This window comes from Plasmodium gonderi, assembly GCF_002157705.1.
Source record: "Plasmodium gonderi DNA, contig: Chr13, whole genome shotgun sequence".
In the NCBI taxonomy this organism is placed as follows: domain Eukaryota; phylum Apicomplexa; class Aconoidasida; order Haemosporida; family Plasmodiidae; genus Plasmodium; species Plasmodium gonderi.
This window is the reverse complement of record NW_021628938.1, coordinates 799546-811400: the sequence shown is the minus strand read 5'-3', so window position 1 is coordinate 811400 and position 11855 is coordinate 799546. Positions and strand designations below refer to the sequence as shown.

General features: G+C 29.7%; 2 protein-coding genes across 2 annotated transcripts; one reads left to right on the top strand and one right to left on the bottom strand.

Annotated features, from left to right (window-relative positions):
• Positions 1-3190: 3190 nt before the first annotated feature.
• Positions 3191-4562, bottom strand: PGO_131350 (hypothetical protein, conserved; the record flags this gene model as incomplete). The annotated part of the gene is made up of 4 exons (XM_028689651.1): positions 3191-3571; positions 3808-3889; positions 4071-4264; positions 4542-4562. The coding sequence occupies 4 exons, from the start codon at positions 4560-4562 to the stop codon at positions 3191-3193; spliced, it is 678 nt and encodes a 225-aa protein (XP_028545452.1).
• A 3301-nt stretch (positions 4563-7863) lies between these two features.
• PGO_131340 (hypothetical protein, conserved) lies at positions 7864-10035 on the top strand (the record flags this gene model as incomplete). Its single annotated transcript, XM_028689650.1, has 1 exon — positions 7864-10035. One exon carries the CDS (start codon positions 7864-7866, stop codon positions 10033-10035), a length of 2172 nt encoding a protein of 723 aa, XP_028545451.1.
• Positions 10036-11855: the final 1820 nt, after the last annotated feature.

Genomic DNA, 11855 nt, shown 5'->3' with positions numbered 1-11855 from the left:
GATATATTTATGATGATGAATGTGCAAAAGAATTTCTTTTTTTTTTTTTGTTTTTTTTCTTGGAAAGGATAAGTTACACACATGTACAACAATTAAAATAAACAGTACAAATGTAATAGTTATAAAAACATCATTCCCATGAGCATTGTCAAATGGTAATGTTCGATTGACAAAATCAGTACAACTAGTAAGTCAGCTACATCTGTGTTCATATGTACATATTCGAGTCACAGGAGCGTTGACTAGCATATGGGCTGATACAAGCCACATGGATTGATGCAAACACCATGGACTAATAGTAACGTATGAGAGAACTCATACATACAACAAGTATTTAAAAAAATTGTCAAGTTATGAAAAAGGAAAAAGGTGTACTGGGACACGAGTGGAATAGACTTAAATGTCCAAATGGCCATACGCATTTATGGAAATAAAAAAAAAAAAAAAAAGGTAAATATAATGATGTGAAAGATATTTATCTGCTGCTGCTGCTGCAAAAAAAAAAAAAAAAAGTTAAACCCAAAACACGTGCAATTGAGAAGAGATCGTACGAAGACCGTGTAAGTTTCATAAGCACGGAGATTTACTAATACATGCACCTATGTATGTACATGTTGCATTTACAATTTAACACTGCTGTATTTGTAAGCCAGTTACTCATTCCTTGACAGCTATGTAAAAAATATACATTCTTGTGAAATGAAGGTCATAAAAACAAGGATACAATGCATAAATGAAAAAAAAAAAAAAAAAAAAAAAAATTAAATAAAATAATGAAACTTTCTTTGATTTATATATGTACAATGTATAAATATTTATATACTATGGTTAACCATTAAAATGAAAAGAGAATGTGAATAAATAAAAACATGGGTTGTTTTTTCTTTTCATTTGTTCAAAATGTTCATGTATTTTTATTTTTGTTTTTTGTCGTTTCGTTTTTGGCACTTTTTAAATATCTGCTCTCATACTTTGTTACCCATGTGTTTTTTTTAAAACTTTTATTTTTTTTTCCCTCTGTCCCCTTTTTTGGTGTTTTATTTGATTTTATTTTTTGTGCCTTTTTTTTTTTTTCGGACACAATCTAGGCTGTGCTAGAAGGGTAAAAAAAAAAAAAAAAAAAAAGGCAAAAGGAAAAAGCAAGAAATAGCAAATAAATAGTGTCATAAAAAATAAAGCTCATAAAATGATAAAAGAAATGCTATAAATAAAAAAGCTATCAAATGCTGGAGGAAAAAAGCACTCGTTTTTTTACATGCTTATATACTCACATGCACACCACACCCCGCAACAACCTCCATGCATGTATTCATGTATTCATGTATGCACGTAAGCATGTGTGTGTGTGTGTATGTGTGTGTCACTTGAAGTAGCTCAGCGATGCTAGAGATATCATTCACAGGGATATATATATATATATATATATATGTATGTCCCGAGTTGCATAAGTGCGCTTGAAGGAACAAGTATAAAATGCTGAGCAGTTACCATACTTGGCAAAGGCGCCGAAAAAAGGGTGATTTTATTTAACATATTTTTCGCCTTACGTATGTGTGTTCATGTATGCAAATTGCACGTTCATACGGCACTCACAAAAACAAAAAAACAAAAACACGAAAAAACGAAAAAACGAAAAAAAAAATAAATAAAAAGGGATGACAGTAATCCCGTCGGCCTCAACAGAAGCTTTCAAATTTTGCAAGTATGCGCATTTTTTTGCTCCTTTCGCCACATTAAAATTTCATTTGCTTCTCTTTTCCCTCTATCTCTTCCTATCTATCTCTATCCCTATTGCCCCTTACACCCTTATGTAAAGGGGTCAAAAAGTTGTAATGATATTTATCATTATTTTAGTTGTATATTTGGATAAGCTAAACATAATTATATGAGAGCGCTTCATAACTACGTTTGTGACAGAAACATGAACGGTGTTTCGATATATTACATGCATATATATATATTTGGTTTAAAGTGGGAATTTATTCTTAACTACCAAAAAAAATCACAGAATTTTGGAGTTCTTGAAAATGTAGAAAAATGTGGTAACGTGAGAAATGTAGAATCCTAATGGGTATCTATATTTTATTCGTACCGCAACGTTATATTCATTCAACAATTCTTTGCTATAAACAAAAGGGAATGTAATGCATTACTACGTTTACCCACAGAGATCTTTTAAGTAAATATAGATTATTGAAAAGGATGAAAAAAAAAAAAAAAAAAAAAAATTTATACTTAATCTTGTTGATCCTTTTACAAATCCATATGTTCATATAGCATACGTATGTATCTGCAGCATGGCGGTGAATAGCACCGCTGCTAAGAAAAAAAAAAAAACAAATAAAATAATAATAGTAGTTGAAAAAATAAACCTGTACATTAGTTCAAGAAAAAGATAATATATTTATGTACACGTTTACAATACATATATATATATATATATATATATATATATATATTGACGTACATGTAAAAGTTTATAAAATTCAAACATAAGAAAAAACAATACAAGCATGCAGGTGTTTCACTATGCTTTTACTTTTTCGAAACTATTACATGGTAGTAAAGTATGGAAAAAGGGGGGATAGAACAAATTCACCTGACTTTATGTAAAAAAAAAATATGAACAGGTCAGGTAATAATCGTGGAGCATTCATATACCATGGTAACTTCAAAGTTATATGGTAGTGATACAAAATCATAGACCTAAAACCTAGGCATTACTATACTCAAATTCTAAAATGGAAAAAAATCAATTTCTTAAAGAGCAAGAACTAGGTTTCCATTGAATACGTGCACACAAAGATTTTCAAAAAGTCAGAAAAAGCCAAAAGTGAAAGCAAGAAACAAAAAAAAAAAAAAAATAAAGTATAAAAAATTAAAGGTAAAAAATTAAAGGTAAAAAATTAAAGGTAAAAAATTAAAGGTAAAAAATTAAAGATAAAAAATTAAAGATAAAAAATTAAAGGCAAAAAATTAAAAAAATTTTACGTTAACACTTTTAAACACTAATTGTAAAACTCAAAGCTAAATAAATTAAAAAAAAAAAAAAAAAAAAAAAAAAAAACACAATTGTTGGGGAGAAAGGATTACCAAAAGACATACGCCCTCCCCAAACAACAACACATAGATACACACACATAAAAACGCAATTATATTTCATCACATTTACACTATCATTTTAATGATTTCAATTTATGTAATAATGGTCACAATATGTTGATTTCTGTTTCCTGTAAATGTCATACAAGTCTTTCACTTCAACTGTGTCGTATGGTTTATGAAGGTTATATATATTCTCAGTTAATTGCAAATATTTCTTTTTCAATCCTTTTTTAAGTTTACTTTTACTTTTTTTGTTTTTCTTTCTATTAGCATTTTCCTCTACATAAAAACTCGTTTTGTTGTACACAATGGTATTCTGGCATTGGTTGCTGACACATTTTTTGGAATTTATTTGCTTGTACCTGCAATTGCAGTGACAGTTGGTTGTTCCGTTCAGCATATTCATTCCATTCTTATCACGTTTTGCACCCTTTGACTTTCTCCCTTCTTTCACATTTATTTCATTCTGTTATAAAAGGAAAAAAAAAAAAAAAAAAAAAAAAAAAAAAAGACGAAGTTGTTTGTGTTAGCGGCTGTTAGAGGCCGTGTGTGTTAGCAGTTGCATTTGATTATTGAGGAATGAATAAAACATTGTGCATGCAATAATGAGAGGTTTTTCCAAAGAAATGAGCATACATATATACATATATATATATATGTCGCGCGCATCTGACAGAATTTACTAAAAGTAGAGAGTCTAACCCTGTCGTCCACGAGACAATACCTAGCACAACTACCTAACATTCCAAGCCTTTTAGAGTTTGTAAAATTTTCAACGAACGTCCTGTGAAGGTGGCAAGTAAAAAAATTGATGATATGATTATGATATTACAATTTTTATTTCTGCACCTAGGTAAGCGATATATTATCTCATAAGGAAGCATGATAATTTGAGAGCACATAAGAGCTAACAGAAAAAGAAAATATTTGTATTTTAAAAAAAAAAAAAAAAAGAAAAGAATTACATGACATTATTTAAAAATCCACCAGTGTACTTTGTTAAATGACTGAGAATATTTTCTTGCTCTTGTATGTTTTGGTTATACGAATTTAATTTTTTTTTTATTTTGTTTATTCTTTCTCTTTGCTCTATTAATTGTATGCTGTAAAGACGACACATGTATTCCATTTCCGTGCACTTCCTCATTGTGGCATTCACCTGCACGTTAAGGTATTTTTCAAATAAATAGCTAATCATATATGTGATCATAGCAATTTTGAAGTATTTTTTTTTTTTTTTTTTTTTTTTTTTTTTTTTTTTTGTTACACACGCTGCTTGCACTACACAGCAATGACATGCTTCTGTTTGTAGTGCTTCTCAAATGTGGAAATTCTACATATGTATGTAATTACAATGGGAGATACACTAGGAATAAGTTTGTGATATACAGGTATTCTTCCTCTACAATTCAACCCGTTTCTCTTGTTCTTCCTACCTGTCTAGATTCTGCATGCATCTTTGCCTATCGAAATAGTGAGTCAGGTACAAAAGAAGAAATACAAACATGCAAAAAAAAAAAAAAAAACTCCAAGTGACAAGGAACTTATTTTGCAGATGCTGATGAAGTTTTCGTGCAATTCTAAAATGGATGGAACAAGTTTGGCAAATTTAGGACTCTAAAACAAATGGCGATACCCCGTGGGGGCAGAATTGAATCTCAAAAATGGAGGTGCATGAAAAATTGGGAACAAAATATAGCGCATGAAAAATTGGGAACAAATTAGAGTGCATAAAAATTGGGAACAAATTTAAAAGACAGGAAAAGGAAAAGGAAATTTGCCTTCACTTCCTGTGAATCCATTTTGGTGCAACTTCCGTCAACTTCCCAAAATTTCTAACAAATTAGGGCAATTTTGTGGGAGTTCTGCTGAGGAAACAAATTCGTGACTCTTGTTGTTGCTTCAAAAGCATGTAAACATTCTTCAGTTTTTGAAAAAAAAAAAAAAAAAAAATTAACCAATCCGATGGTCAAGTTTATGTAATTAACCGATCAGATGGTCAGTTTTATTTAGCACCCGACTTGTCCCCCAAAGATGAATTTAGTTTGCATAAAATACACTCGTGTTCTAAAACGAACGTGCAAAAAAAAAAAAAAAAAAAAAAAAAAAAAAAAAAATATGAGCAAAAAATTAATAAATAATTACTAAAAAAATAAAAAGTTACTTAGTTAATAAGAATATAATAAATAATTATTTAGTTAATATATAGCCAATAAATAGACAATATATAGTTAATAAATAACCACATGCGTTTCCCGTGATTAGACAACTCTCCTTGGCAACGTCTGGGAGTATACTTTTCCTTTGTCCGATGAAACGTATATATATATATATATATATATTTTTATTGACTTATTGTGTAAATAGAGTGCCGATCGAAAAAAAAAAAAAAAAAAAAAAACAATGAACAAAGGATGTGCACCAAATATACTTTTTTTCATACTACTTAACGTGCCCAATTTTCGATTTTTTTTTTTTTTTTCATTTTTTCGGTGGCGTTTATAACACAAATGTCATTTTGCCCCCACCACCCGTTTACATCATATGCACACGTCCATGCTTTGACAGATGTGTATGAGAATACCTTGGCTGGTGTTCGAAAATTGCGTACCCCTAATTGGACAAAAATACAAAGTGTCTAGTAATGTAATAACACAATTTTGTATCAGTTCTTATACTTTCTAATAGTAGTCATTACAAGAGAGAATATGAAATTCATTTTTTTCTGTCTTTGTTATTAAAATATACATAACCCCAGCATACATCTAAAAAGGAAACAATACGTGCATGGGCACGGGTATTAACGAAAGGAGTGGCACATGTACACCCATTTGATATGTCAACTTTTGTGTCTTCTTTTGAAAACACACTGACGTCATAAAAGTATATATAAATATATAAATATATATATAAATAAATATATATAAATATATATATAAATAAATATATATAAATAAATATATCTAAATAAATATATATAAATAAATATATCTAAATAAATATATATAAATAAATATATCTAAATAAATATATATAAATAAATATATATAAATATATATGCGTGTATACACCGCTCTTACTCGCACACATGTAAAAATTTTATGTACGCCCAAATCTCTTTTCCCCAAAATATTTGAAAACCCCTTGGGAATGAACCCCACCACAACCACCACCACCAAAAAAAAAAAACATCATACTAAACCCATGGTTATATTTTTGCAACTTCTGAACCTATCCTTTTGAACAATTTTCCGTTTCCACACGAAGGTCTAATAAATATGTAGTTGCCATCTCTCAAGTACAACATATTTTTTTTTTTTTTTTTTTTTTTTTTTCCTACTTGGAGAAAAATGCAAACATTTAGGGTGATTGATGACTCCTCCCCCACCCCAAAAAAAAAAAAAAAAAAAAAAAAAAAATTTGGAATAAAATTAAAAATGTCTCTTTATGTCACTGATTTATTTGTAACACCATCTACTTGCTTTGTTTCGAGATATTTATGCACAAAAAAATACGAATTCAAGATCATTATATGGGTAGTGGGGGGAAAAAAAAAGTGACACCATCGACATGTTAACAAAAAAAAGATAAATGTGGAAGGATATACCCTTTTGAACAAATTTAACAACATTAAATCAGGAACATCTGCTGTGAGAGCAAAAGGTTAATGGTGATACTCTCAATTTAATGTTGGGATCGTTTTCGAGTTTAGCTTTATAAATATTATTCTTAAAGTGATTCATAAAATGGTAAAATAAAAATGTTCTGTGCAGAAAGGGATAAGGAAGAAAGGAAAGAAAAAAAAAATAAAATAATTAAACAGCGTGGTAGCAGCATATGTTTTCTTCTTTACTAATTTGTGATAAGCCAACTTTGTTCATTTTTTTTTTTTTTTTTATACCGGAAGATAAACATAAGAAAATGAACAAACGAATTTATGCATTCATGAGTTGATGATTTAGAGAGTTGAATTAACAAAAAAAAGGTCAATAATTTTTTTGCTTTTAAGGAACATCTCTACTTTGGATATTTTACACCCTATATATTCTAAATTTATATCTTTTTTTTTTTTTTTTTTTTTTTTTTTTTTTTTTTTTTTTCTACGACCCATTTTGCACGAGGAGAGATACCCATTAGAATGCAACGCAAAATAAGCAATCAACCAATCCTATAAATTACTAGATGCAACTCCCTTATATGTTTACGTGGAGACATATATAAGCATAATTTTAGCTATAGTTACAGATACATATATATATATATATATATATATATATATATATATATATATACATGTATGTAAAATATATGACGACTGGCAAGGGGGATGTATATACCCTAAACACGGCATCACTATTCCAATACATCTAATGCAACACCTTAGAACAGTTACAACCTTTTAGTTTTTTTGGCATTAGTCCCATTTCATTCTTTGTGATCTGTTTATATTTATAGACTTTTACTCCCACCCCACCACACCTTCCTTCCAGAAAAAAAGATACGTATTTGTAAGGGGTAATCTTAAAGCTTATTGTATATAAAAGGTGCAAATTTGTTGACATACTCCTCAATGGAGGGAAAAAAACATGAAATTTTTTTTTTTTTTGTGTTCATAGGAAATAGCAGTAATAGAGTAGAACTGTAGAAGTACTAAAATTGTTTTTTCATCATCATTTCTTTCAGTTTATTATTTTCTCTGCATTACTTTTTTCTCCACTTTAAAACTAACAGTGATTTATCTTTTTTTTTATTAAAAAAATGGGGAACACGATAGGAATCGAATGTTCATTCAATTATATTCGATTGACAAGCATTGTAGTAAAGAGGGAAATGAAAAGTTGCAGTGATGCTATATTTAATGATAGAATCGGCACAGATAGGGGTGATCATAATAATTATACATATAATAGTGAAACTCAAGAGGAAAAAGCGAACTGTTTTAGATTCAACAAATCTATAGGAAATTTAAATGTTAATGAAAGTGTTAAATGTAAATCAGCTCCTATGCAACCGCATGAGAATTATGTCCAAATGCAAAAAGATATGTTCCAATATATTCTAAATATAGAACACCTTATTTCAGGTAGTGTACATGTAGTAATATTACACAAAAATGTAGAAAAAAACGAACATTTGGAATTTTCACCCACTGAACACATTAAACACATGAAAAAGGAACAATTAGTAGAGGAACCATTTTTTCTATATAATCATTTAGTTAATCAAAGATCCGGGATCAGAAAAAGTTCTAAACAGAGTGATCCACTACTGGATGATGAAATTGCACAAATTTATTTTTTGACCATAAAATTAGCTAGTTTAGAGGAAGCCATAGAAAAATGCAAAAAGGAGATAATAATGTATACAGTTATAAATATAACTGGAAGGAAAAGCAATTACTTGAAGAAAAAAATTTATGATTTTAAAAAAGTAAATAACATACATTCTCAGAAGGAAATCAAATGTATTACAAACGCACTATTATTTTTAGCAAAACATTATCCAAGTAGTTTACACAAATATGTAAAAGAACAAAACAAATGTGAAAAAGAAGATTATCATAATGATGTGAACAAAAATAGAAATGCACTCAGTCATCATTTCCTCAACATAATGGAAACAACTAATATATATCCATATTTAATTGTTAATGTAAAAAGAGATGTTAGTTATTATTTAGTTAATGAAGAAAATGTTGTTAAACGAGTTGGTTCTTGTTTTATTTCGTATAAAAGTGTTCAGGGTCTCTTTTTTTTAATAACAGGAAAATTATATTCCATGGAAAAAATCTGTCATCTAGCCAAAAATGGAAAAAATCAAACTTTCGACATGACTGTTGGGGATATTTATGGAACCTCTTACGGCAATGCAGGACTTAGTAGCGATTTAACAGCCTCATTTTTTGGTAAAGCTCAGATCATTGAGAATGTTAAAGGATTCTTTGATTCTTTGTTCCAGGATGTTCATGTTATTGCAAATTCAAATTATAAGAACTCCTATTGGGAGGAATCATTCACCGGAAGTGAGAGTGGATCCGATAGTGATGAACATGGAATCCAAAACAGTCAACACTCCTTCTACTCTCAATCTGAAGAAGAGTATCCTCAGGATGTTGTCCAATCGAACTGTATCCTCTGTCACGGCTCCGGAACATCGAATATATGCATCTGTAGCACTAGTTTTCCCCACTTCGAGTTTCAGAGTTATTCTGATAGTTCCATAATGAGTGGTATGCAAAATAATAGAACACGAAAATTTAAAGGAAAACAACATTCTTACATAGTTAAGGAAGAATGTGAAAGTGCTCCTGAATGTGACTTAAATATATGCGAAAAAGTAAATTTTTGTAGAAGAAGGAAAAAAAGTGCTCACTTTTTACAGTTAGCCAATTCATATAAAAAGAGTTTCGAGAGAAAAAAAAAATCTCCAAAAAATTATGAACAAGTCAGGCAAAATTTTTTGAACTTTAATAAAAAATGTGTAAAGGAAAAAGGCACAAATAGAATAGCGATTGACGAACTGCCTGTAAACATGGGGGAGACAAGCATCATAGGCAAATGTACAAAAGATAACAATGGACAGGTTAATCATTTGAACCATGCGAAGAACAATGGAAATTATTATCAAGATGATAATGCAAACGATTCACAGAAAGAAAATCTGAACAGCTATGAATGCGACTTATCCAAATCTTTATTATCTATGGCTATATTTAACATGGCGCAACAATCGTATATTCATAGTCAATTACACAATGTTAAGAACGTATTTTTTTCAGGTTATCTTTTGGATAACTCAACATGTTTGGAACTTATGAAAATACTTATAAATTTCATGTATCACAATGAACAGCAGTTACATTTTTGTAAATTTTCTTCCTACATGAGCAGTTTTGGTTCAGCTATACAGTCCTTGCCCTGGGACAGATGAGCTTATGGAAACTTTTTCCATTTTTAATTCGTAAATAGAATAGCTGGATCTACGTAGCTTCTGCAGAGACGCATTTGCCTTGCACAGCCTGCTCATCCTTTTGAGTATCCATTTTGTCCGCTATTTTTTTCACCATTTTGTCTGCTACTTTTTTCACTGTTTTTTTTTCACCATTTTGTCTGCTATTTTTTTCACTATTTTATTTTCTCTATTTTTAAACATTCCACGCATGAGTTAGTTCCCCCTTTTTTTGCAAATGCGACTACACACTCATGTATGTGCCATATGCGTGCATTTTCGCCCTGATAAAAAATCCCCTTTTTCCGACATTTCACGCAAAATCGCGTTAAACGAGTTTTATGATAAAATCGCCTGAACAAGTCATATTATTTATCTATTTATTTATTATTTATTTTTTATTTTATTTTTTTTTTTGCGCATATCAATAAATTGATGCAAAAATACATATTTTTTTATTTATCATATTTCAAAAACGAATTAGCATAATTTTGCGAATATCAACATAACCGAATTCCTTTAATTTGTCGCTATTTTCCCACCTTCATGTTTTCAACAAAGGGTACATTTGTTTCCGCATTTTTTACCTGTCGAACCGCTGGGGAAAATGCCCTTATTTGACAGGTAGAAGTAGTGTTAGAATTCCGTTTTACCTTATTTTTCCTTTTATTTTACTTTATTTTATCTTGTTTTATTTTATTTTACTGTATTTTGCCTTTATTTTATTTTATTCTGTTTTTTTTTTTTTTTTTTTTTTTTTGTTACATAAACGTTATACACACTTTTTCTAACCCTTATCCAAAACGACATGAAGCGTCCAAATGAGGGGAACTCAAAAACGGGGCAAAAAATAAGAGTTCATTTTTTGTTGTGCACATTTATTTTGTATTTATTTTCTCTTTCGCGTTTTCTGTGTTCCTGTTGTATTCGATACTAGCAATATTCACACCGCAAAGGTTGTTCATTCTTACAAATTTTAAAATTCCCAAAGATTTCATAATTCCCAAAATTTTCATAATTCCCAAAATTTTCATAATTCCCAAAGATTTCATAATTCCCAAAATTTTCATAATTCCCAAAATTTTCATAATTCCCAAAATTTTCAGAATTCCCAAAATTTTCAGAATTCCCAAAGTTTTCATAATTCCCCAAATTTTCATAATTCCCAAAATTTTCATAATTCCCAAAATTTTCATAATTCCCCAAATTTTCATAATTCCCCAAATTTTCATAATTCCCACAATTTCTACAATCCCCACAATTTTAATAATTCCCCTAATTCAATAATTTTTTTTTTTTTTCTGCTCATTGTTTGGTTTTTGCTTCGCCCTTTTTTTTTTTTGACGCGTGAAACAAAGAACAACTAAACCATTGTTTCGAATTGTTGTGTACCCTTCCATTGGCAAACAATCGAATAACAATTCAGATAAATGCATAAAAACTTGCACAGTTGCTAGCGGCTTGACTGTGAGAAAACAGACATAAATACCTTGTTTCCATTTATCCTAATTGTAAAAAAAAAAAAAAAAAAAAAAAAAAAGTAGCAAAAGCAGTACAAGCAGAACAACAGTAAGTAATAACTGTAAAAATAAAAATTTGCACATATGAGGAATTTTGCTCGTGCTTCAATGATAAATTATTCAATGCAAATGTGGCAATATCCTCACGAATATATAATGTACACACATTTAAGGATGTACACACACACACACACACACACACACCCTCGAACATGCACCCCTGCAGGTGTGGCTACGCAAAGAATTCTATGGTATAAAACAAAAGACGCTGGAATCGGGGAA